Raw genomic sequence first — 21032 nt, forward strand, 5'->3', positions numbered from 1 at the left:
AGGCATTAGTCACTTATTGCTAACAATCAATTCATAAACACGCTTCCTCAAGCACCCATGTTACAATTCGCTTATGAACTAGAAAGGTAAGCGGCTTCATCATCCACAAACTCGGCATTCAAGAGCTCCTCAAAGGTGCGGATTGGGAAGTAGAGCCTTCGAAGGATTGTGTCCTGCGAGCACAAGGATCTTCTCATGGTCTCCGTGATCAAGAAGAAAAGGAAGGGTGCCAACGGGCAGCCCTTGTTAGCATATTCATCCCCAGATTCTGCTCTTTTATGGTGCCCATTTGGTCCCTTTTGCATGGCCCTTGCTTGTGGGCTGGCCACCCCTTTTTCTACTATTTTTTTGGGATTTTTCCCAGCCTTTCTGGCATTTACCAGTCGGCCATGTCCAGTAGCTCCAGTCCGCCTGCTGTTTTGCAGCTCCAGTCGGCCAGCATTCCCTTACTATAAATAGTGGGTGCTGGCCTCTCTTTTCTCATTCAGTCTTGTACATATTTTGCTCCCTCACTTATGAGACTATCTGTGTCTTTTGCTTGGGACTGTTTTGCTTCAGTATATTCAGCATAGTTCTCTCCATATCTCTCTCTCTCTCTTGCACTATCTGTTCAGCACATTCTAGTGCCACTTTGCTTCCGCTCTGTGCACTCTTTCATGGTATCATCGCTCCCGGTTTAGCAACCTCTTTGCTGCCCCAGATTCAGCCCTGTTTTCAGCACCTTCTCCTTTGCGTTTTTCTCCCAGATCCACAGCCCTTGCTGCTGCGTTTTCTGGACAGCAACTTCTGGTCACTTCCCCTCCAATTTTGGCTTCTCCAACAGCAGCCATCTGGTGTTTTCTGATCAGCGTTTTTTCCCACTTGGAGAGTGGACATAGGCGGCCTGTTTTCTACAGGACAGCAGCCTTCTGTGCTGCGTTTTCCTCTCCAGTGGCCCTTTCCCCTTTGCAGAGGGGGCTTGTGGTGTTGCAGGCTTTGGTGGCACTCTTGGTACCTGTGGAGGACACTTCTTCTTCAGAGTTTGTGCATTTTTTGAGATTGAGCCCAGCTGCACTGACATCTCTTCATATGTGGAGGACACTTCTTCTTCAGAGTTTGTGCATTTTTTGAGATTGAGCCCAAGCTTTTGTGATGGCTGCACCGACTTCTCTTCATATGTTTGTTGAGTCTGCCAAGTTGGATGGTTCCAACTACACCCTCTGGAAGGTGAAGGTGAAGTCGGCCTTGCGTGGCATGGATCTTTGGGGTTGGCTTGTTACACCAGCCAATGCCACCCCTCCCACTCTTGCTTCCGGTGGTGCGACTCAGGCACAGATTGATATTTGGCAGTAGAATGATCGACGCGTTTTCTCCTTTCTGATGTTGAACTGTCAGCTCTCTCTCATGTGCGTACAGCAGATGCTGCACATGAAGTTTGGAAGGCTTTTGTAGATCTCTATGAGATTAAGTATCCGGGTCGGATTTTGGCGTTGGAAAAGCAACTTATGAACTTATTAGTTTTTGCCTTTCCATCTTTATCTGCTTTCATCTCGAAGATGAAAGATCTCCGGGACGAGCTTGCCATTTGTGGCAAGGACATTTCCACAGAGGATATGGCTATTCGGCTGCTCTCCAAACTTCCAGAGAGGTTTGATGCATACTTTTAGTCTCTGGTTTCTTCTCCTCGTCCTGTTCCAGTTACTTGGGAGGAAGTTCTCCCCTCCATTATGCAGATTGAGTCTCGCTTTGAGGAGTGGACTGGCACCTTCGGTGGCCCTTATGGAGCTTTGGCAGCACGAGATAAAGGGAAGACTCAACAAAAGAAAGGAAAAGGGGTTTCTGACAAGAAGGAGTCCAAGGATTCCGACAAGGATAAAGACAACAAATCTTCAAAGAATAAGGACATTGAATGTCATTATTGTGGCAAGAAGGGTCACAAGTCACCCCAATGTCACAAGAAGAAGCGTGATGAAGCAGCAAAGAACTCTTCCTCAACGGTGGTGTCTCAACCCAAGAAGGATGATGGCATTCTTCTCTTAGCAGGTACTTGGCATATACTTGCTCTTGTGACGTCTCAGTCACGGTCTTGGATTGTTGATAGTGGTGCTACTGCTTGTATGACACCCCATCGAGATTGGTTCGAAGACTTCACTGCCAGATCAGGCGAGATCACTTTGGGTGATTCTTCTTCTATGCCAGTGCATGGTCATGGCACTATCCCCATCTTCCGTTCTGGCGAGGACAAGAGGTACTTCTGTGACGTTTTGTATATTCGAGATTTGGCTTTTAACCTTTTGTCAGTGAGTGCTCTTACAGCTCAGGGTGCGGAGGTGATCTTTTCTCGTTATGAGATTACCATTCGTGATAAGGCGACTGGTAGCATCTTGGCTCAGGGAGTCCAAGATAGTGGTCTCTACAAGTTGACCGCTCTGCTTTCTTCTGGTGCTTCTTCTGCTCTTTGGCATGCTCGGTTTGGCCATTTGAGCTATCAGCTTGTGCAGCGAGCTTCGAAGGATGGGTTGGTTGAGGGATTACCGACCATCAAGGCTCCGTCTATTGCTTGTTCCTCTTGTTTACAGGGGAAGCAACACCGAGCCGCCTTTCCGAAGGAGGCGACACAGATCTTCAACATGACTTGCTCTCATTCATGCAGACTTATGTGGTCCTATGAGTACCGCGTCCTTGAGTAAGGCGTTGTACATGCTTGTGATGGTGGATGATTTTTCCAGATATACTTGGGTTTTCTTTCTGAAGACCAAGGATGAGACTTTTCAGCACTTTTGTGATTGGAAAGTTGAGGTGGAAAAAGAGACCGGTCACTCGGTCAATGCTCTCAAAACCGATGGAGGGGGTGAGTTCACATCCCAGGAGTTTCAGCAATATTGCAAGACACATGGCATTCGGAGACAGCTTACTACATCATATACTCCATCACAGAATGGAGTTGCCGAGAGGAAGAATAGGACCATTATGGAGATGGCCTGTGCTATGCTTGAGCATTCTTCATTACCTCGACGTTTCTGGGCTGAGGCGGCTTCCACTGCTGTCTACATTCAGAATAGGTCTCCTACTGCTGCTCTCCCTGACAAAACTCCATATGAGGCTTTCCATGGTGAGAAGCCCTCTGTTGTTCATTTCCGGATATTTGGGTGTACGGCGTATGTTCATGTGCCTAAGGAGCACCGCTCCAAGTTGGACTCAAAGTCTCAGCGCATGACTTTTCTCGGATACAGCACTGTGTTCAAGGCATATCGTCTTTATGATCCTCAGGCTGGTAAAGTTGTTGTGAGCCGTGATGTGGTGTTCGATGAGACTCCTACATCTTCAGAGAGGGGTGGTGAGCTTCTTCTTCCTTCACCTCCGTCTCCGCCTCCTTCTCCTGCTCCCGCTGTTTCTGTTACACCTCCAGCTGAGGATACTCAGTTAGATGATGATGACCCTGCTCCTCCTCCGGCGAGTTCGAGCAAATCTGTACCTGGTTGGTATTATCAGACAGTTCGTGATTCTGGGTTACGTGAGCTTCCTTCTGCTCCTCCGCTTGGTTCTCTTCGGCGGTCTTCCAGAGTTACAGGGAAAGAAATTCATGAGGGCAACATGTTTGTTAATTATGCTCTTATGTCTACTATCATTAATGGTCCTTCTGATCCCACTTCTGTAGACGAGGCTCTTTCACATGAGCCTTGGTGTCGTGCTATGCATGGCTCCACATGGAGGGTAGGATTCGTGCCCATCTAACGCGGCTTCACCATAGGACAGATAGTGATTACCCTCTGTCCAAACCCACGTCCAAGACTCTTCGAGTGGAGGGCAGTTTTGACATTTCCACCTCCCACCGATCTTAGTTATGCGGATTGTCTCGTGGAACATTCAGGGTTTGATAGGATTGTAGTGCTTTTAGAGGCGTGGGGTCCTTAGAGAGGAGCTTCACAGAGCTGTAGTTGGTGGGCCCATCGACATTCTCCTCCTCGAGGAGCATCATCTTTCCGAGGAGCGCACCTGCCGCCCGATGCGGGAAGATTCTTCAAGGTAGGAGTCACACCTTTTGGTCCCATGCTTTTGGCCCCTCTAGGACCAAGGGTGGTGGGGTATGCATTTGATGAGTGGGCTTGTGGATGTGGTGGCATGATTGGTTTCTTTGATAGGCACTACTTTCTTTGATCATGCACCTGTCGTTCTATCTTTGGAGGACCCTTGGAGGCAAGACAAACATTTAAGCACCCGGATCCCAGACAGCCTCATTCAGGACTGTGAGGTATGTAGCAGGACAAAGGAGATCTGGGAGAGAGTGGATTTTCACTCTGGTTCAGCCATAGGAGCCTTGGATGCAAGCCTTGCATAGATCAACAGTTTATTACAGGAGGCAGCACATAGCGGATTGGCTGGCTTCCAAGGACAAGAGAGGAGCATCCATCGGAGCTAGCCTCTTTGCAGCAGCTTCAATTTATTACAGGAGGCAGCACATAGCGGATTGGCTGGCTTCCAAGGACAAGAGAGGAGCATCCATCGGAGCTAGCCTCTTTGCAGCGGCTTCAAGAGAGTACCTAGACAGCCCGTGGATTGAGGCTCAGTTACAGAGCTTAGTTCCATCGAGAAGCAGAGGGTGGAGTACAGATACCATGTCTGAGCCTCCTTTTGGACCTAGGCAGGAGATAGGTCATTGGAGATTTCTTTGAGATAGCAGACCTAAGACCTGTAGAGGCAGGGAGATAGTATCCATAGGTTGTGAGGCCAGGATGGATCCATAGTTGCGGATCCCCCCCGTGTGCAAGCCATTGCCACAGATTTCTTTTGCTCTCTCCTCACGGGTGCCCGGTGCCCCCCTATCCTCTCAAGTGCTGGATGCGCGTGAGCTGGTTTGGCGGCATATGAGAGAGGTGGTTCCTCCTGGTCTTCGGAGTTTCCTATTGACACCCTTTATTGCAAAGGAGCTTGCGGAGGCTCTAATGACACTCCCTAGGGGAAAATGCATGGGAGAAGAAGGGCTTCCGGTTTCCTTATTTCTTCGACACTGGGATCTCATGGAAGGTGGCTTCAAAGCTGGAAGCTCTGGGAGTCTTCTTTCAGCCCTAAACACCATCTTGGAACAACCTGATGCAAAACGCAAGCAAAGAGATGGAGAGAAGAGAGAGAGAGAGAGAGAGAGAGCTGAATTTCAGTATATTCATATAGTACAAAAAGGATGTACAACTTGGCTAGCCTTTGGCTGCCCTTGAAGCTCCTTCATAATCCTAGTCTATGACCACATTCCCCAAAAAGGAGTGAGATGCTATCAATGAGCTATGCACCTACTTTATATAGGCCTTGGAAACATGTGTGGACTGGCCGACTTGCTGCTGTCGGCCAGGTCCTTGGACATAAATACACTTAGCTGCAGCCGACACAGGAACAAACCCCCAAACTGTTGGCTGATAGCCTTTTGGTCCTTCCACATCTTCCCTGCCAATAAAGCTGCAGAAGCTCCTAAATCTAGTCCTGAATCTGTTCTTTATCTGTTGCCCCTCCAGGATTAGCTGTGGGAATGAGCATGTACATGTCTTGCACATGACATCCCCCTCTGCTAAACTGGATGACAGGATTCCATCTTCTGACCCTGGATGACTATCATCACCCTCTCGTCTTCTCATGGATTCCCAAACTTGTCATGGAGCCATGGCTGTATCAGAGGGATTGATCCATTTGATTCCCAAGGACGGTGGTGAGACAGATTGGAGATTCGGTAGTGGAGGCTTGTCACCCTCCTAGGGACCGCCTACAAAATTCTAGCCAGGGCCATCAGCCGGGTGATCGTAGCCTTTCCTGCTCGATTTGATCCATGGCATGGAGACCGGCTACATCTAGGATCGGAGCATTTTGGGCAACATCTTCACTTTGTGAGAGCACTTTTTGGGAGGTGACGGCTTCGGCCAAATTGAGTCATTAGGATCTTATTGTTCTTCTTTCGGATTTTGAGAAAGCCTATGACAAGGTAGACTGGGCTTTGTGGAGGGGACGATGTGCCGGATCAGATTCCTGGAGGAGTGGGTCCGAAGTGTTTTTGGGCTCTACTTGGCTTCACACAGCCATGTTCTCATTTAGGAGCCAGAGGCGATAGATTTCCGCTTTCTCGCTTGGTCTGGTAGGGCTGTCCACTAGCACCTTATCTATTTTGTTTGTTGCCGAGGCCATGAGTAATTTTCTCTTCGCTCAAAAGATAGGTCTCCAGGGTTTGCGTCTTCCCATCTGCATGCAGGAGGAGCTGCTCGATTCAGAGCTTGCCGTTGACATAGCAGCATACTTTTTCGGAGATGAGGGGAATCTCCAGAGATTCGTCGAAATGATAGAGATTTCGTGTTGTGCATCGGGAGCACAGATCAACTGGCACAAGTCGTGTGGATTTTGGGTTGGCTTATTGCCTGCCCCGACTTGGAGTCCAGTTGAGGCTTTTGAATGAACCTCGAGTGGCACCCCAGTTCGTTATCTTGGATGCCAGATGGGTATTGATATCTTGCTGGAGCAGTAGTTAGCCTCTCTTCTTCTCAGCATTTTGAAGAAGTTGTTATACTGGAGTTTAGCCAGGCTTTCCTTAGCTGGCTGGGTTGTGGTGGTGAACCAAGTTTTTCTCGCCACCATGTGGTTCATCACCTCCTGTTGGGCCTTCTCGTAGGCGCATTGGTCAATTTCAACTTTTGATCTGTGCAACTTTCTTTTTGCTAGTAGCCGAGAGGCTTGCCCAAGCCAAGGTGGCCTAGAGAGTGATCATTCAGCCCGCGATGTAGGGGGGGCCTAAGCATCATCGATCCCTCCATGCAGTGCCGTGCCCTTTTGGGCAAGTTGATAGTTCATGGCCTTCTTCCGGGTGGCGAGCCCTGGAAGGACTTCCTCCTGGCCAGAATCTCTGCCCGCATCTCGGTTTTGGGTGGCCCTTTCTTGGCCCCAAAGTACGACATGGATCTTCATGGAGACGTGGACTCATGGCTTTCGCCCTGCATTTGAGGAGAGATTTGCAGCTAGCCTCTTGCGTGCTTGGGATCATCTCAGGTCGGCTTTTCAACAGTCTGCTTCAGTTGCATCCGAGGAGTGTCTCTGATAGCCTCTGATCTGGAAGCCCTTGGTTGGTTTGCCCAGTGGTCACATTCTGGGGGCTCGCCTGCACGTATGGTGGGGAGCTTTGTGCATGGGTCCCGCTCGGTCACTTTGGAGATTGGCTTATTTTCAGGCAGCTGCACCTGGAGGCTAAGGAGAGGAGCCTCACTCGGATACGTGGTGAGACAGACTTGGCCTCGACATCGACTCTCCCATCCCCCTTGAAGTGGCTGGCCCCGATCCTTGACCTGTCTCCCCGGCAGTGGTTGGGAGTGTTCACCAAGCATGACATACTTTTGGCTGTCCATGGCGCTGATGAGAGCTTTGCCTTACTCATCACCTTCTCTATCGAACCTCATGGTAGACTTGAGAGAGCAGAGCCCCCTATGGAGGATTTCGGTGGATGCATCTTGCAGAGGGTAAGGGTGATTGGTTTCCATGCGCATGAGTGGCTCATAGACCCTCCACTGGCCAAGGTGGCAAGAGAGATTCTCGTGTTTGTGGATTTGGGAGGGTCGTCCTCTCATGCGACTTTAGTGGGACCGAGGGGAGTGGACATGGCAAGATCCGGATGATAGTGAGGAGACTTCCGGTACCCCCTTCTTTGCCTACACTGCACGGCTGGGCCGGAAGATTTAGATGTCAGAGGTTGAGGGCACTGCAGTAGCAGTAGGACTCTATCAGTCTCAAGGCCTCCCTCCTCAGTTTCTCTTAGATTTCTAGAAGAGGCTATGGGATATTTTTCGGCGATCACTCTCATTCTATGGCAGTTGGCACATCAGAGCCCAGCGGTTTGGCACTTGGCTGGCCATAGGAGGTAGGCCAGCAGTTTGTTCGAGGTGTGGCCATCCCCAGGAGTCCCAATGCCATTGCCTTTGAGATTTTGCTCGAAGAAGGCTCAACAAGTTTGGCAGCGGATTCTCCGCATCTTCACTATGGGCCGGGCCCCCTCCCACATAGTTACGTGGGGCACATTTCTTGGGCCGCCAAGGCCGAGGCAGTCATGGCATATGAGGAGGGTGGGGGACTTTCCCTTCAGATCTCTCACCTTCGTATTTCTACAGTGCCACCATCCATTGGTCATTGGACTCCAGGGTCTAGCCAGAGATGGGAGATTCCCAGCAGTATTGCTGCGTGGCACATCGAGAGAGCTTGATGCAATGAGGCCATCGAGGGCACCCTCACCCGGCCAACGGAGTCCATTCGGAGCATTTGGCTTGATCATTCATACCCTTTGTGGACATTGGGGGGGGAGCTTCAAGGTGGGTTTGACTGCATGCGGAAGGGCCGTGGGGCCTTCTTGAGGATTTGGCATCACAGTCCCTTTCTCATTGACAATGGTGGTGAGCCCACTTGGTACTATAGACCATGTGTGTGGTTGTTCCCCCTCCCCCCATTGTATGAGATAGCCTTCTCCTCCTAGAGCAGCCAGCCACAGGAGAAGAGCATCCTCTCCCTTTTTTTTTTTTTTCAACTGGCCTTTGGCCCAAGATCCTCCCATAGTTACCAAATTTCACACTGTACACAACCACCTGTAGGCGCTTATTTATCCACCCATAGGCAATGCCGCCAAGGAAGCACCAAGGGGAGTTTTGAACCCAGGACCTCTTGGTCCTAGGCAAACACCTTCACCACTTGAGCTATCACCTCATTGGCATCCTCTCCTTTTTTTTTTGTTTCTTGACTCTCGCTTTCCCTATGTGGAGCTGATTTTTTACTTAGCCAGTATGGCTGTTTTGCTTGGTAACTAATAGAAGCAGAAGTGCTCTCTTTGGAACTCAAGCTTGGTGGGAAGCTCCAGGGTATTCAACCATGTCTGACAAATCCGAAGCCATGTTAGATCACGGCTGATCTCCTGCCTTGGGAGATCTAAGAAGGGGGAGTTAGACTGTACTGCGGTCAGTCCATTTGTAACCCGTGTGCCTCAAACCATTGGACCACCTGGGAGTACCAATATCTGCTTTGTTCCTCCTGTGCAAGCTGCATGGAGGACTCAAATGGCATTCTTGGAACCCTGTCTGTGTCCAGCGTATTAAGACGATAATTCTAAGTGATTGTGTGGAAAAGGGCATGAAGAACCAAGAGTATGCAAATATGTATATGTATATATATAATTTATATGCATGCATATGTATATGTATGGATGTTGGTGCTTATTAGGATGTTGTTGGTGCCTATTAGGATGTTGTTCACATTACCGCCTTCTTTTTCTCGAAACATGAAATCACTAGTGTTTTTGGTCCTTCAAAGATTTATGCTTAATCAGCGTTTCTCAACACATGATGAGGGCTTTGTGTGTGCTAAAACAGGCCTTATCGAACTGCAAATGCCTGAAGTGGCTCTCAGTTGCAAGCAATGAGTTGAAGAGTCTGCATGGTGTGGAAAAGCTCTTTAATCTCACAGTGAGTACAGTTTTTTCGTGGTTTGAAACGAAGTTACTGCATTTTGATGGCAGAAAATTGAGCTAGGTTATGATTGAATGAAAAGGTACCTTGATTTAGGATTATGAAATTTCAGATACTTTTGAAGGCTAACATCTCTTTTTTATGAAAATTTGTACAGGTGCTCAATGGCAGTAGAAATCAAATCAGTTCCATGAGAGAGGTCAAAGCTCTAGTTGAGTTGCGAGCTCTAATCTTGAATGGAGAGATTTGTGATGGAATTTATGCTTTTTTTTCGGGAGGGAATTTTAATTTTCACAAATTTAAGGATTTGTTGCTGCCTTTCGTGATATGGAACTCAGATAATCAAATCGACTCGGTTTGCAAGCTAAATGGGCTTACAGCTCTCAACACACTCGGTGACTCCCACCCCTTGTAATGTACTTTTGCTTTACAAGGAGATTTTTGGAAATGCTTTCTAAGCAGGAAAAAAACTATAATGTGCTTTAAACACCAATGAATTTGCAGTCAAAGCCTCAAAGAATGATCAAAGATTAGTAAGAGGTAAGGAAGACCATAAGAAAAGCACAATAGGAAAAGCAAGGCACAGGTTCATGAAAACCATGGAGGCCTAGTTTTGGGCTTACTTGGTAAGGCAAAAAGATAAATCACATAAACCAAATTATAACTGAAATTGATAGATTAGTTTGAATATAAGCATGCTATTGAAAGTTACTCCAAGGTCATGGTTCTAACATCCTATATTTGTTTGCTTGTTTGTTTTTTTTTCTGGGAAAAAGATCCGTCTATTAGTTAAAACATAGCAACCCGAGGGCTAGATGTACATGCTGAAAACGCTCAAAGGGGGCAAAATACAAACTGGGGAGGGGTATTTCCCTCCATGGCTGGATGCTTTCAAAGGGAAACTACCTCGGGGGGGGGGGGGGGGGGGGGGTGGAGAAGAGCAAAACCGGTGGCCTGTAATGCCAAGTAATCCCACCGGTCTGATCAGTGAGAAAGGGACCCATGTGCAGGATGGCCTCTCGTCGTCTACGCATGCGATCCGACCCACCCTGAAGCTTCCCTCGTTGACCGTGGAGGGTATGAATGATGTGTCCAAATGGAGAGGATGGACTCGGTTGGAGGAATGAGAGTACCCTTGATGGCCTTGCTACAACGGGCCCGCCAAATATGCCATGCAGCTATGCTGCTTATGATCTCCCTTCTCGGCTTGTGCATGGAGACCAAGGCTTTGCCAAAATGTCAGGGGTGGAAACTGTATCAATCTTGCAGTGAGAGAGTCGGAGGGCCTGCCCACCTGCTGCTGCCTCATAGAAAAGAGCAGGGTCAGCCTCAGTCACCCAGCCTACTGCCCCCCAAGTGATAGTAAGCGGCGTGGAGCTAACCGATGTGTATAGGCTAAGGATCCTCTACCAAACCTGTTGCGCTTTGAGACAATCCCAAAGGCAATGCTGCTGCAACTCCGTGGGGTGGCTGCATTGCACAACTGTGCCGGCTGCCCTCCGATGGCCAACCAAGTACCGACAATGAGACTGCAGCGGGCTAACTGTCAAGAGGAAGAGTGTGACCTTCCTAGGTCAATAACTGTCCAACAGCCACTTCCAAATCTCCGAGGAACCGGAAAGAGATGCCCTGGGATGCCCAGTAGTCTGCCGCTGCTGTGGTGCCATCAATCTTATGAACTGGATTCTGCGACCTTTCCTCGCCGAGAAATGAAAAAAGGATGTGGTCAGGCTCTCTGGGCTGAAGGGGTCCTGCCACTCCCACTTGCTTGGATCCCACTAGATGCGAGTTGGAGGTCGGCTCTCCCAAAGCCATAGGCGCCATAAACTGTTGCGGGCCACCTTGACCAGAGGAGGGTCAATGTGTCACTGATGATCATGAAAGCCAAGAATCCTTGCCCCGCTGAAGAGATCGATCACTGTAGTCCTCTGTGGGGGAGAGGGTCAGCTGGCCCTGGGCACCAACTCAGAAAATGAGTGCAGATCCCCCATAAGAACCAAGGATTGCTAAAGGGAAATCATGGTGAGTGAAAGCATGAAGCCACTCCACTGCGGCCGGCTGCGTCGGGGGGGGGGGATTGGGGTCCACCAATTGGGGGGGATGGCCGAGTTGATGAAGGTAATCTGATTGCGGCACGCCCAATCCCTGCTGTGAGGTGTTCGTCGTGTGCCTCTGGGGGGAGCCTCTTGAAGCTGGCCTAGTCTACGATTGAAAGAGACCAGTGCTAAGGGCCCCCCATGCAATGTGAGAGCACCCACTAGGTATCCTGAAGAGGGGGCTCCAAATCAAGGGCCTGCAAGGAGGAGCTGAGGCCGTGGGCTCGGGCGTTTGTGAATTTCCACTGCACTCTGGGGGTGGAGGGTTCACAGTACCCAAGAGGGCTCTGCTCTGAATAGCTGGAGCAATAATGCCCAACCCACCATGATGACGGGGTTGAATAATAACTGTCTAGGCCACGTTGGCCCTTGCAGGACGGTTGTCTGTCCTGACTCCTTGCCCAAAGAAATTTCCAAATCGGCCTGCCGAGGCATGCCTGGGAGAACACCCATCAAGCCCCCGACACAGGCTCTCTGAATCTCCAGGAGACGAACCCCTCTAATGGCATGGAAGCAGGCCCCCATGAATGTTTCAAAAGATAATCTGCATAACTATGCATGGGAGGAGTGAGATGGGCTCGATGCACCCTCTCTACGGAGGGTTTTGGAAGGAGCGTAGTCTCAATCTGTGTGTGACCAAATGCGAGGCATGTTATCACTGATCCTACCTCAATGAAGGCCCAGTCTGCTCTAGCCCTGCTCTTTGGGCATACTCGGGGCTCCATCCCTCGCAATGAAGATAGTGGTATGCTGACGTCAGAGGGACTATCGCAGCCACATGTAAGAACATGAACAAGACCACCTCTGGGCTCGAAGCAAAGGCCTTAGTGTGTGACAATATCAACAAGACTTCCATCCCCGTCTCCCAAATGCCGAGAGAGGGGGACTTCCTGAGAGTAGATAGTGGAGGATGCTGTCTCACTGTCCCACTCGCTGCCCAGGGCAACACTGAGCGGGAACGAAAAGATCATCATGCCACTGTCTGGAGTGGAGTGATGGAAAATCACGTAGACTCGGAGGAGACCCACCGTCTCTGAGAACTCACTTGCCTGCGTTGGGAGGCACTTGAAGAGGCTGTAATCCACCAGGATCCCCATGGTCCCAAGGGAGAAGGGGGGGGGGTGGTGAGGGCGCCAGGGGGCTCTGGAGGAAGGGAAACAATAGGGATGCTGCAGTTATCATCTCCTTAGGATTAGAGAACTGGTGAATCAAACGGTGAGCCAAGCACGGCTGCTCGTGCCGTGAGGGATTAGGAGTAGCCGGGGCAGTAGGCATGGAGGGGGGAAGCGGAGAGGTGAGGAGGCGCTGGAGGAGGGGGAGAGGGCGGGGAGTCCAGGGGGGGCATAGGAGCGAGGTATCACAAGAATAAGACGGCGCGAAACTAGGGGAGTTCAGGGGGAAGGGAAGGGAGGGGGGGTGGGGGGGGGGTGCCAGGGGGCTCTGCAAGAAGGGAAGCCACAGATTGTCATCTCCATAGGATTAGAGAATTGGTGAATCAAACGATAAGCCAAGTACGACTGCTCGTGCCTTTAAGGATCAGGAGTAGCCGGAGGGCAGCAGACATGGAGGGGGGGCAGGGGGCTCTGGAGGAAGGGAAGCCATAGGGGATGCTGCAATTGTCATCTCCATAGGATTAGAGAACCGGTGAATCAAACAGCGAGGCAAGCAGGACCGCTCGCGCTGTGAGGGATCAGGAGTAGCTGGGGGGCAGTAGGTCTGGAGGGGGGAAGTGAAGAGGGGGGGAGGCGCTGGAGGAGGGGGAGGGCAAAGAAAGAGGGGGGGGGAGTCCAGGGGGGGGCGTAGGGGTGAGAGGGGAGGTATCACAAGAACAGAAGGCTTGGGGGAAACTAGGGGAGCAGGGGAGGGGGCGGGGGTGGTGGGCGCAGGGGGCTCTGGAGGAAGGGAAGGCTGCAAGAACTGGTGAATCAAATGGTGAGCCAAGCAGGACTGCTCGTGCCGTGAGGGATCAAGAGTAGCCGGGGGGCGGTAGGCAGCGGGTGGGGCGGGGGGGTGCACCAAGGGACTCTGGAGGAAGGGAAGCCATAGGGGATGTTGCAATTGTCATCTTCATAGGATTAGACAACTGGTGAATCAAACGGTGAGCCAAGCAGGACTGCTCGTGCCGTGAGGGATCAGGAGTAGCTGAGGGGCGGCAGGCTTGGAGGGGGGTCGTGGAGAGGGGGGAAGGGCACTGGAGGAGGGGGAGAGGGCAAGAAATAGGGAGTGAGTCCAGGGGGGGTGTAGGGAGGAAGGAGGGAGGTATCACAAGAATAGGACTGGAGGAAACTATGGGAGATGAGGGGGGGGGGACTCGGTGGGGGAAGAGGGGAAGGGGTGGAGGGGGACCACATGCACCGGAACCTTGGGAAGAATCGAAGGGCGAGAAGCTGAAGCTGGCACCACCTGGGCGCCGCCCACCTCTTGATCCGGAGATAAATGCTTACCAGTAAGCACTGTTACATTGGGCCCCCCACTTTCCTGATGCTCTGGCTGGCAGAGCTGGGCTGGTGGTGGCGTTTGTGGGGCCGATGCGCCGGCTGCCACCGGCCAGCATTCTCCCCGTGTCTTGGCCCTCGGAGTCGGGCTGACAGGCCCTCTCTCAGGGAGGGGAAGAGGGGTGGTGCTGAGCTCTTGTGTCCTCCACCCTGGCGGCGGGGGGAGCTTGAGGCGGGTCCGTGGAGGGTCATGGGGGCATCCTTGGTGGGCCTGGCGGTGCGGGTAGACCCGAGCATGGTGTCCCATCTGCCTACACGAAACGCTAGCCAGGGAGTCGTCAATACCCAACCTGTTGCGGCAGTGGGCCCTCTTGCAGCAGGTGGGAAGTGCGATAACCTATGCGGGAGAGCTTCCAGAGAGGCTACACAAACTCTGATGGAAGGAATCTCGGTTGCCCTGGCTACCACCGAGGCGGCAGTCTTGGGGGACTCCAGTACCTGTCCGAACATCCGTCCAATTGAATGGTGGAGCTGGTCATGCTCCTTCCTGAGGCTGGGTAAGTAGACCTTAACTGGGAAGCAGGAAACACGTGCAAGATCTAGCAAAAAATGCCTGAGAACAACTCCACCTGAGTAGCCAAGCCCAAGAAAATGGATATCGGTGATTTTGCCGAATCTGTCCACCTGCGTGGTGGCTCCCTACAATTTTGCAAACTAGGAAAGAGGCTGCGAGGGAGGCAACTGTAAAAGCCAAGAGCTGGAGATCTGCTTTGGAAAAATGGCAAGGAGTGGCGGTCTCTGTCAGGGTTGACAGAGCGGTTGACCTGGAGTCCTAAAAGGGAAAGGACCACATAAGCCAACTTGTGCCAAAAGGAAAACAACCTGCACACAACAACTGTGCTGAGAAGACGCAGGGGAAGAGGGCGATGACAGAGAGAAGAGAAGGCTGGGGCAGAGGGAAGGGCAAGCGGAGGAGCAGCGCTTGAAGAGATGAGATAATGCGGAGAGGCGGCAGACAATACGAAGGAAGGGCAAGCGGAGGAAGAGCACTCAAAGAGACGAGATGAGGCAGAGGGGCAGTGGACAACACGAAGGAAGAGGGCGGAGGTGACTGCAAGAAGGCACACAGGCAGAATCGGGGCGGGGGGTGGCAAAACAGGGAGGTGGGCAGGACAAGGAGGAGGCGGGGGCAAATAAAAACGAAAGGAGTGGAGGGGGGGGGAAACGGCTGAGACAGGGGAGAGGGGCGCGAAGGAGAGGAGGGGTGGTGAAGAAGACGGGACTGGGTGAGGGTGGCTGGCGTGCAGAGTGGGGGTGGCAGCTAGATGATGGGAAGGAAGAAGGTGATGGGCTGAGGCACTGGCGGCCAAAGGGCAGAGGTGATGGGAGAGGGTGACGTTGCTAAACAGGGGCAAAGGGGCGAAGGGAAAGGTGATGCATATGGAGGAGGGCACATGCGGCCAGAGGGCAGGGGTGACGGGAGAGGGTGGTAATGGGCGGCACGGAAAGGCGGGGGCGAAGGGTGAGGCTGCACAAAGGCGGTGGGGGCAGGGGTGGGCAGTGCGAAGGAGAAGGGGGGCGGCAGGCACGTAGGGGGAGCTCCAGCTCTCGTATAACAGCCTCTTCTGTTTTTGTTGCAGGCCTCATTTGCGGGCTTCATTTGATCCTATATTTGCTTTGGTGCAGTCCTCTCAAGAAATCCAATTTCTGGCGTAGGAACATCATTAAAGAAAGTTTCTTCCTTGGTCAAGGTTTGTTCTGAACTGCTTGCGATGCCTTCTTGTTTGCATTACGACGACAAGCTTTTAGAAGGAAACAAATTGTTTTGTGTTTTGCAATGATGTTGGAGGTGTGAGCTTGATCACAATTGATATTTTCTTGTAACACCTTAACAACACTATTTCATTTTATAGTTTTTGACGTTATCTTGATCTCAGATTTAGCCGAGGGTTTACAGAGACACCTGGATGCATTGGAGAAGTTTTGTAGGGAGAGAGACCTTACCGTCAACCTTGGCAATACTAAAGTCATGGTCCTATGATATTGCATCATGGCTATCCTCCTTGTACAGGGATGCCCCTGTGGAGATTGTCAAAACATATGTATACCTCGAAGTGACCTTTATGGTCCTCACTTTTGCATGACCATGGATGTCACTGATCGACTAGCCAATCAACTACCCCGAGGCCATGCCTCCCTAGCCCGTCTAGAGAGGCAGTGATTCCAGACCCACTTCTCGGAGCCTTGCACCAAGTGTTGGCTTTTTGACACTTTGGTACACCTAGCAGCCATCTATGGTGCAGTTTTTTGGGAACCAGCGCTAGGGCAGGGTACCTGGAAGAGCATAGAGAGGCTAGGGTTATGATATTGTCATGCATGATTAGAAGTAAGATGTCGGTGCCACATAGCTTGTGCTAGCATTGTTAGGAGTGGCCCCGCTCTTCATGTGAGGGTGAGAGGACTAAAAGAGGGGGAATGCCCCAAGGCTGATGCTCTAGCCCTATGCAAGAAACTCAAAGTGGAAGGGACCCCTTCCGTGGACACACAACCTGTGGGATGGGACACCTCACAGGAGCGCCCCGTCATCTCGAAATTCCTGGACCTTGCTAGCCGAGAGGCCTTCATGAACACACGGACAGCTCACCGAGGGGAGAAGATATACCTAGGGGATGATCTTACCCAAACCCAGGTAGAGCATAGAGCACAAACGGGCGAACATGTGCACGAGGCCGCAAGGCGGCGGGGAAGTGGGTAGTATACAGGGATGGGCGAGTCATCATCATAGAGCAGCGTCCCAAATAGGGGCGCGGGGTCTATGGGACCATACACCTGGAGTTGGCAATTTGGAAGTGTAATGGGACATTGCTATTAGACATTGGGGGATTTATGGAAGTTTTTAGAGAGAGGGACATTCTCTCCTTCATAGGAACCACTAGAGCCCCGAGAGAGGGCTACCACTCATTTCTGGCTATGAGTGGGCATTCTCCTACCGAGAGGAGACATACACGTGGTGGGGTACGTAGGTCTGGTGAAGTGGTGGTACTATTCAGGACACACCTACAGCCCATGAATACCATAGTCCGTGGGGACACAGAGACGCTTTATGTGGGTGAGGTTAGAGGTCACAGTGGAGAAAAAGAAAGAAAGATATATTACCGTCTACTAAAGACCCAATGGGCCCATGAGACCAAAGTGATACAATAATGTCTATGCCATATCTCATCATGGAACAAAAAGAGACGTATACACATTGCAGTATGTTACTTCCCACACCCAAGAAGTCCTCATCTGCTATTCTGGAGGAGGGAGAGCAGTTTTATCCCCTCCATGCAGACATCATTGAGTTCTCACGCTTGGGTGAAGTTCTCCTTTTAGGGGACTTCAATGCCAGGACTCATAGCAAGCATGCATCTATCTGTATATGACCAGAAGGAGCCGACCATGCAGGAGATAGACTCAGAGGAGATTGGCATTCAGCAGGTATCACAGGACATAGGGGACATTAGAGCATCAGGGAGACAGTTCTTCGTGCTAGGGAACACACATGGCTTAACCATCTTCAATGAAATGTCCCGTTGGCCTTCTTCCGGAGCTCTCACATGCTTCCCACATGGTGGAGGCTGGAGTACAGTAGATTACCTGTTGGGATCACCGGCTTTAGCCACAGCCATACAGCCTTCAACATTCCCACCTGCCCCCTTGGAGCTGACCGTGCCTATCTCTCCTTCAGCCTCGGCTTTTCCTGACCATCCTCACCACCACCTCCCCATCTCCCACTACACCCAGATTCACTTCCACCATGATGGGGACTCGACTTACTCTGACCATCTCTACCGACATCTAACATATGTAGACCCCAATCTCTTACTAGCAGAACTCACCTCTCAACTCACCACAATCTTACACACCTCTGCCATAGCCGCATTTCCATCTACCAGCTGATCCACCGCCAGACCCCCTACCGACACCATGCATGAGAATGATTGGTATGACAAGGAATGCCACACAACACGTGAGTGTCTCCTACACGAGGTTGCAACTGGCCAAATCCGAGAGTGAGATGCTCAAAGGATTAACCAATACACAACTAGACGTAAGAAACGAGCACATGTTAAGAGCCAATACAAGGACTTCTACCAATCTTTTTTTTTTTTTTTTTCCGGGAAAAAGATCCTTCTATTAGTTAATGAGAAAACGCCATAAGGCTACAAAGCTCACCTCGCAAGGAGGGATAAAAACACAGTGAACTCCTGAGCTCCACCCCCGTGGCTGGCCGCTCTCTGGGGGGGGGCTACCTAGTAGTACATATGGGAGGTGAGAAAAGCCAGACTGGAGGCCTGTAGTGCCAAGTGACATCCTCGCCCCTCGCGGTGAGGAAAGGGCCAGGCTGCCAAGTGCGGAGGAAAGCCTTGCGGCGCCCTCTCATGCGATCCGAGTCGCCCTGGAGTTTCCCCCAGTGACCTCTCAAGGTGTGAATGATGTCCACCCAGAGGGCCTGTATGACCTCCGCCGGTGGAGTCGCCTGGCAGTCAATGGCCTCCCTGCATCGGGCTCTCCATATGTGCCAAGCCGTCATGCTGCTGATCATCTCCCATCTGTGCCCGACCCCCTCCTGAGGGGCTGCCGAAGAGAAGTCTGGCGTCGGAACCACCGCCATCGCCCTGTCAGAGACCTGGATGGTCGCACTGCCAGGGACGTCCTCATATCCAAGGGCCGGGCCGCTGTCCGTGGCCCAAGCCACCGCACCCCACGTCACCAGCATCTCACCTGGTGAGCCTGCAAAAACCATCCTGAGAGCGCGCTGCCAGACCTGCTGTGCCTGTGGGCAATCCCATAAGCAGTGCCGCTGCGACTCCTGTGCATGGCCGCACCGAGGGCAGGACGCTGGGTGTCTGCCAAAAGCTAGCCAAGCCCCCACAGCCAGTCCTCTCTGCGCTGTGAGCCAGAGAAAAAGCGTCACCTTCCGGGGCCGGAAGCTGGCCCAAGCGCTGCCAGAAGTCCCTAAGAAAGGCAGGGGAGAGCCCCTGTCGCCGCCAATGCTCGGCCGCCGCCGGGGTGCTCGCTGTCCTGTGCCTCTGAATCCGCCGCCCCAGCCTCGCTGTGTACTGAAAAAAGGGGATGCCTGGGCTGGTAGGGGCCAAGTAGGGATCTCGCCAAAACCACTCACCTGGATCCCACTGAAGGCGAATAAGAGGCCTGCTGTCCCAAGCCCATAATCTCCAAGAACAGTCCTCCCCTATCGAGGCCGGTGAGGGGTCTACATGCCACTGTCTCTGATGAAAGCCGACCACCCGCACCCTCTGAAGAATACAACCCTGGAGCCCATCCAACTCTAGTCGTGTCCTCTGAAGCTGGCCACCCTCTCCCACCTCGAAAGTGAGTGGGGTGACTCTCTCCGCTGTGCCGCAGACCGCTAGAAGGATCTCATGCCGAGTAAAGACACCCATCCACTGTGGAGGTGGAGGGTCCTGTACTGGGGTCCGCCACTCCCGGGGGATGGCCGCCTCAATGTCCTGTCTCATCAACTCTCTGCCCCTCATCCCACTGAGTCTCCTCTCCTGAGCCTCTAGAGGCAGCTGCTGAAAACATATCCAGTCGTCTAGGGACTGGGCTGGGCCGGAGCTCAACGGGCCCCACGACACGTGATACCGCGATCCAACCATATGGCCACTGGGAAGTCGAATCAAGGGGTTCCAGATCAATGGCTGCCTCAGGCGCTCCTCATCGGTGCCCGGAGGAGTCTGGAAGAGTGATGGCCTCAGATGCGACCAGGCCCTCAGAAGGCTAGCTGCAAAACGCTCCTCGAAGCCAAGGCCCACTCCTCTGGATCGCTGCTCTGTAAAGATCCACCTGATGCTGGGGGTCCAGGGGCCGCTAAGAGAAGGGTTGCGGCTGAGCATCCTGGAAACAAGAAACTCCTTCCACGGCTCAGCGCCTGGCAGGAGGCCACGAACTACCAACTTGCCAAGCAATGCTTGGCTTTGGCAAATAGGATCAACAATGCCCAGGCCGCCTCTCTCCCTCGGCTGAGTGATCACCGCCCATGCCACCTTGGCCCTGGCGGGCCGCACGTCGCCACCGGACCAAAGAAAGTTCCTGATGAGCCTCTGCACCTGGCCAATGCATGCCCGAGAGAAGGCCCAGCAAGAAGTGATGTACCACATAGTAGCAAGCAGAACCTGGTTGGCCACAACTACTCGGCCAGCCAGAGATAAACGAGCGGTACTCCAATACAGAAGCTTCTTCCGAATGCTCAGAAGAAGGGGGGCTATCTGCTGCTCCGGAGATATGTCAATGCCCACATAACATCCCAAATAACGCACTGTAGTGCCGGGGGGCAGCCACTGAAAACCGTCAACTGGCCTCCAAGTCGGGGGGGGCATAGAGCTGACCCACAGCCCACACGACTTGTGCCAGTTGATCAAAGCGCCCGAAGCTCTGCAAAACCTGTCCATGGCTAAGGCGAAGCGGCGGAGGTTCTCCTCACCTCCCTGAAGATAGACAGCAGTGTCATCCGCAAACTCCGAGTCTAGGAGCTCCTCCGAGGTGCGGATGGGAAGCTGGAGGCCCCGCAAACCTGTATCCTGTGCCGTCAAAAAAGTGCTCATGGCCTCCGCCACAAAAAGAAAAAGAAAGGGCGCCAAGGGGTACCCCTGCCGCACCGAGCGCGAGAGCTGGAACCTCTCTCCGCGCACGCCCTGTATCAGCACCTGGCTATGAGCCGATGAGTAGAGTGCAGAGACCCCACGGATCCACTGAGGGGGGAAGCCCATCCTCTCCATAGTGCCTTCCAAGAAGGCCCAGTCCACCCGATCATATGCCTTCTCGAAGTCGAGAAGGAGCACTGCCAGATCCTCCTGTCGAAATCTAGCCAGAGCCGAAGCCTCCCAGAAAGAGAAAATGTTATCCAGAATGCTCCTATCCTGGATGAAGCCAGTCTGCGTGGAGTGGATGATGTCCGGAAGGTGAGGCTGAAGCCGCCTGCTGATCGCCTTAGCTAGGACCTTGTAGGCCGTGCCTAGCAAGGTGATCGGTCTCCACTGTCTAATCTCCAG

General features: G+C 52.3%; 1 protein-coding gene across 1 annotated transcript in view; it reads left to right on the plus strand.

Moving 5' to 3' along the window:
- LOC147639997 (uncharacterized) overlaps positions 1-21032 on the plus strand; it is a 99449-nt gene that overhangs the window by 15623 nt on the left and 62794 nt on the right. Inside the window, exons 3-6 of the mRNA XM_086776124.1 lie at positions 9351-9443; positions 9604-9684; positions 9784-9841; positions 15664-15728. Coding sequence (XP_086632250.1) covers positions 9351-9443; positions 9604-9684; positions 9784-9841; positions 15664-15728 — 297 coding nt within the window. The remainder of the gene's footprint in view (positions 1-9350; positions 9444-9603; positions 9685-9783; positions 9842-15663; positions 15729-21032) is intronic.

The sequence above is a fragment of the Cibotium barometz genome, chromosome 3 (genome assembly GCF_041138505.1).
Source record: "Cibotium barometz isolate CiBa-2024 chromosome 3, ASM4113850v1, whole genome shotgun sequence".
Taxonomy (NCBI): domain Eukaryota; kingdom Viridiplantae; phylum Streptophyta; class Polypodiopsida; order Cyatheales; family Cibotiaceae; genus Cibotium; species Cibotium barometz.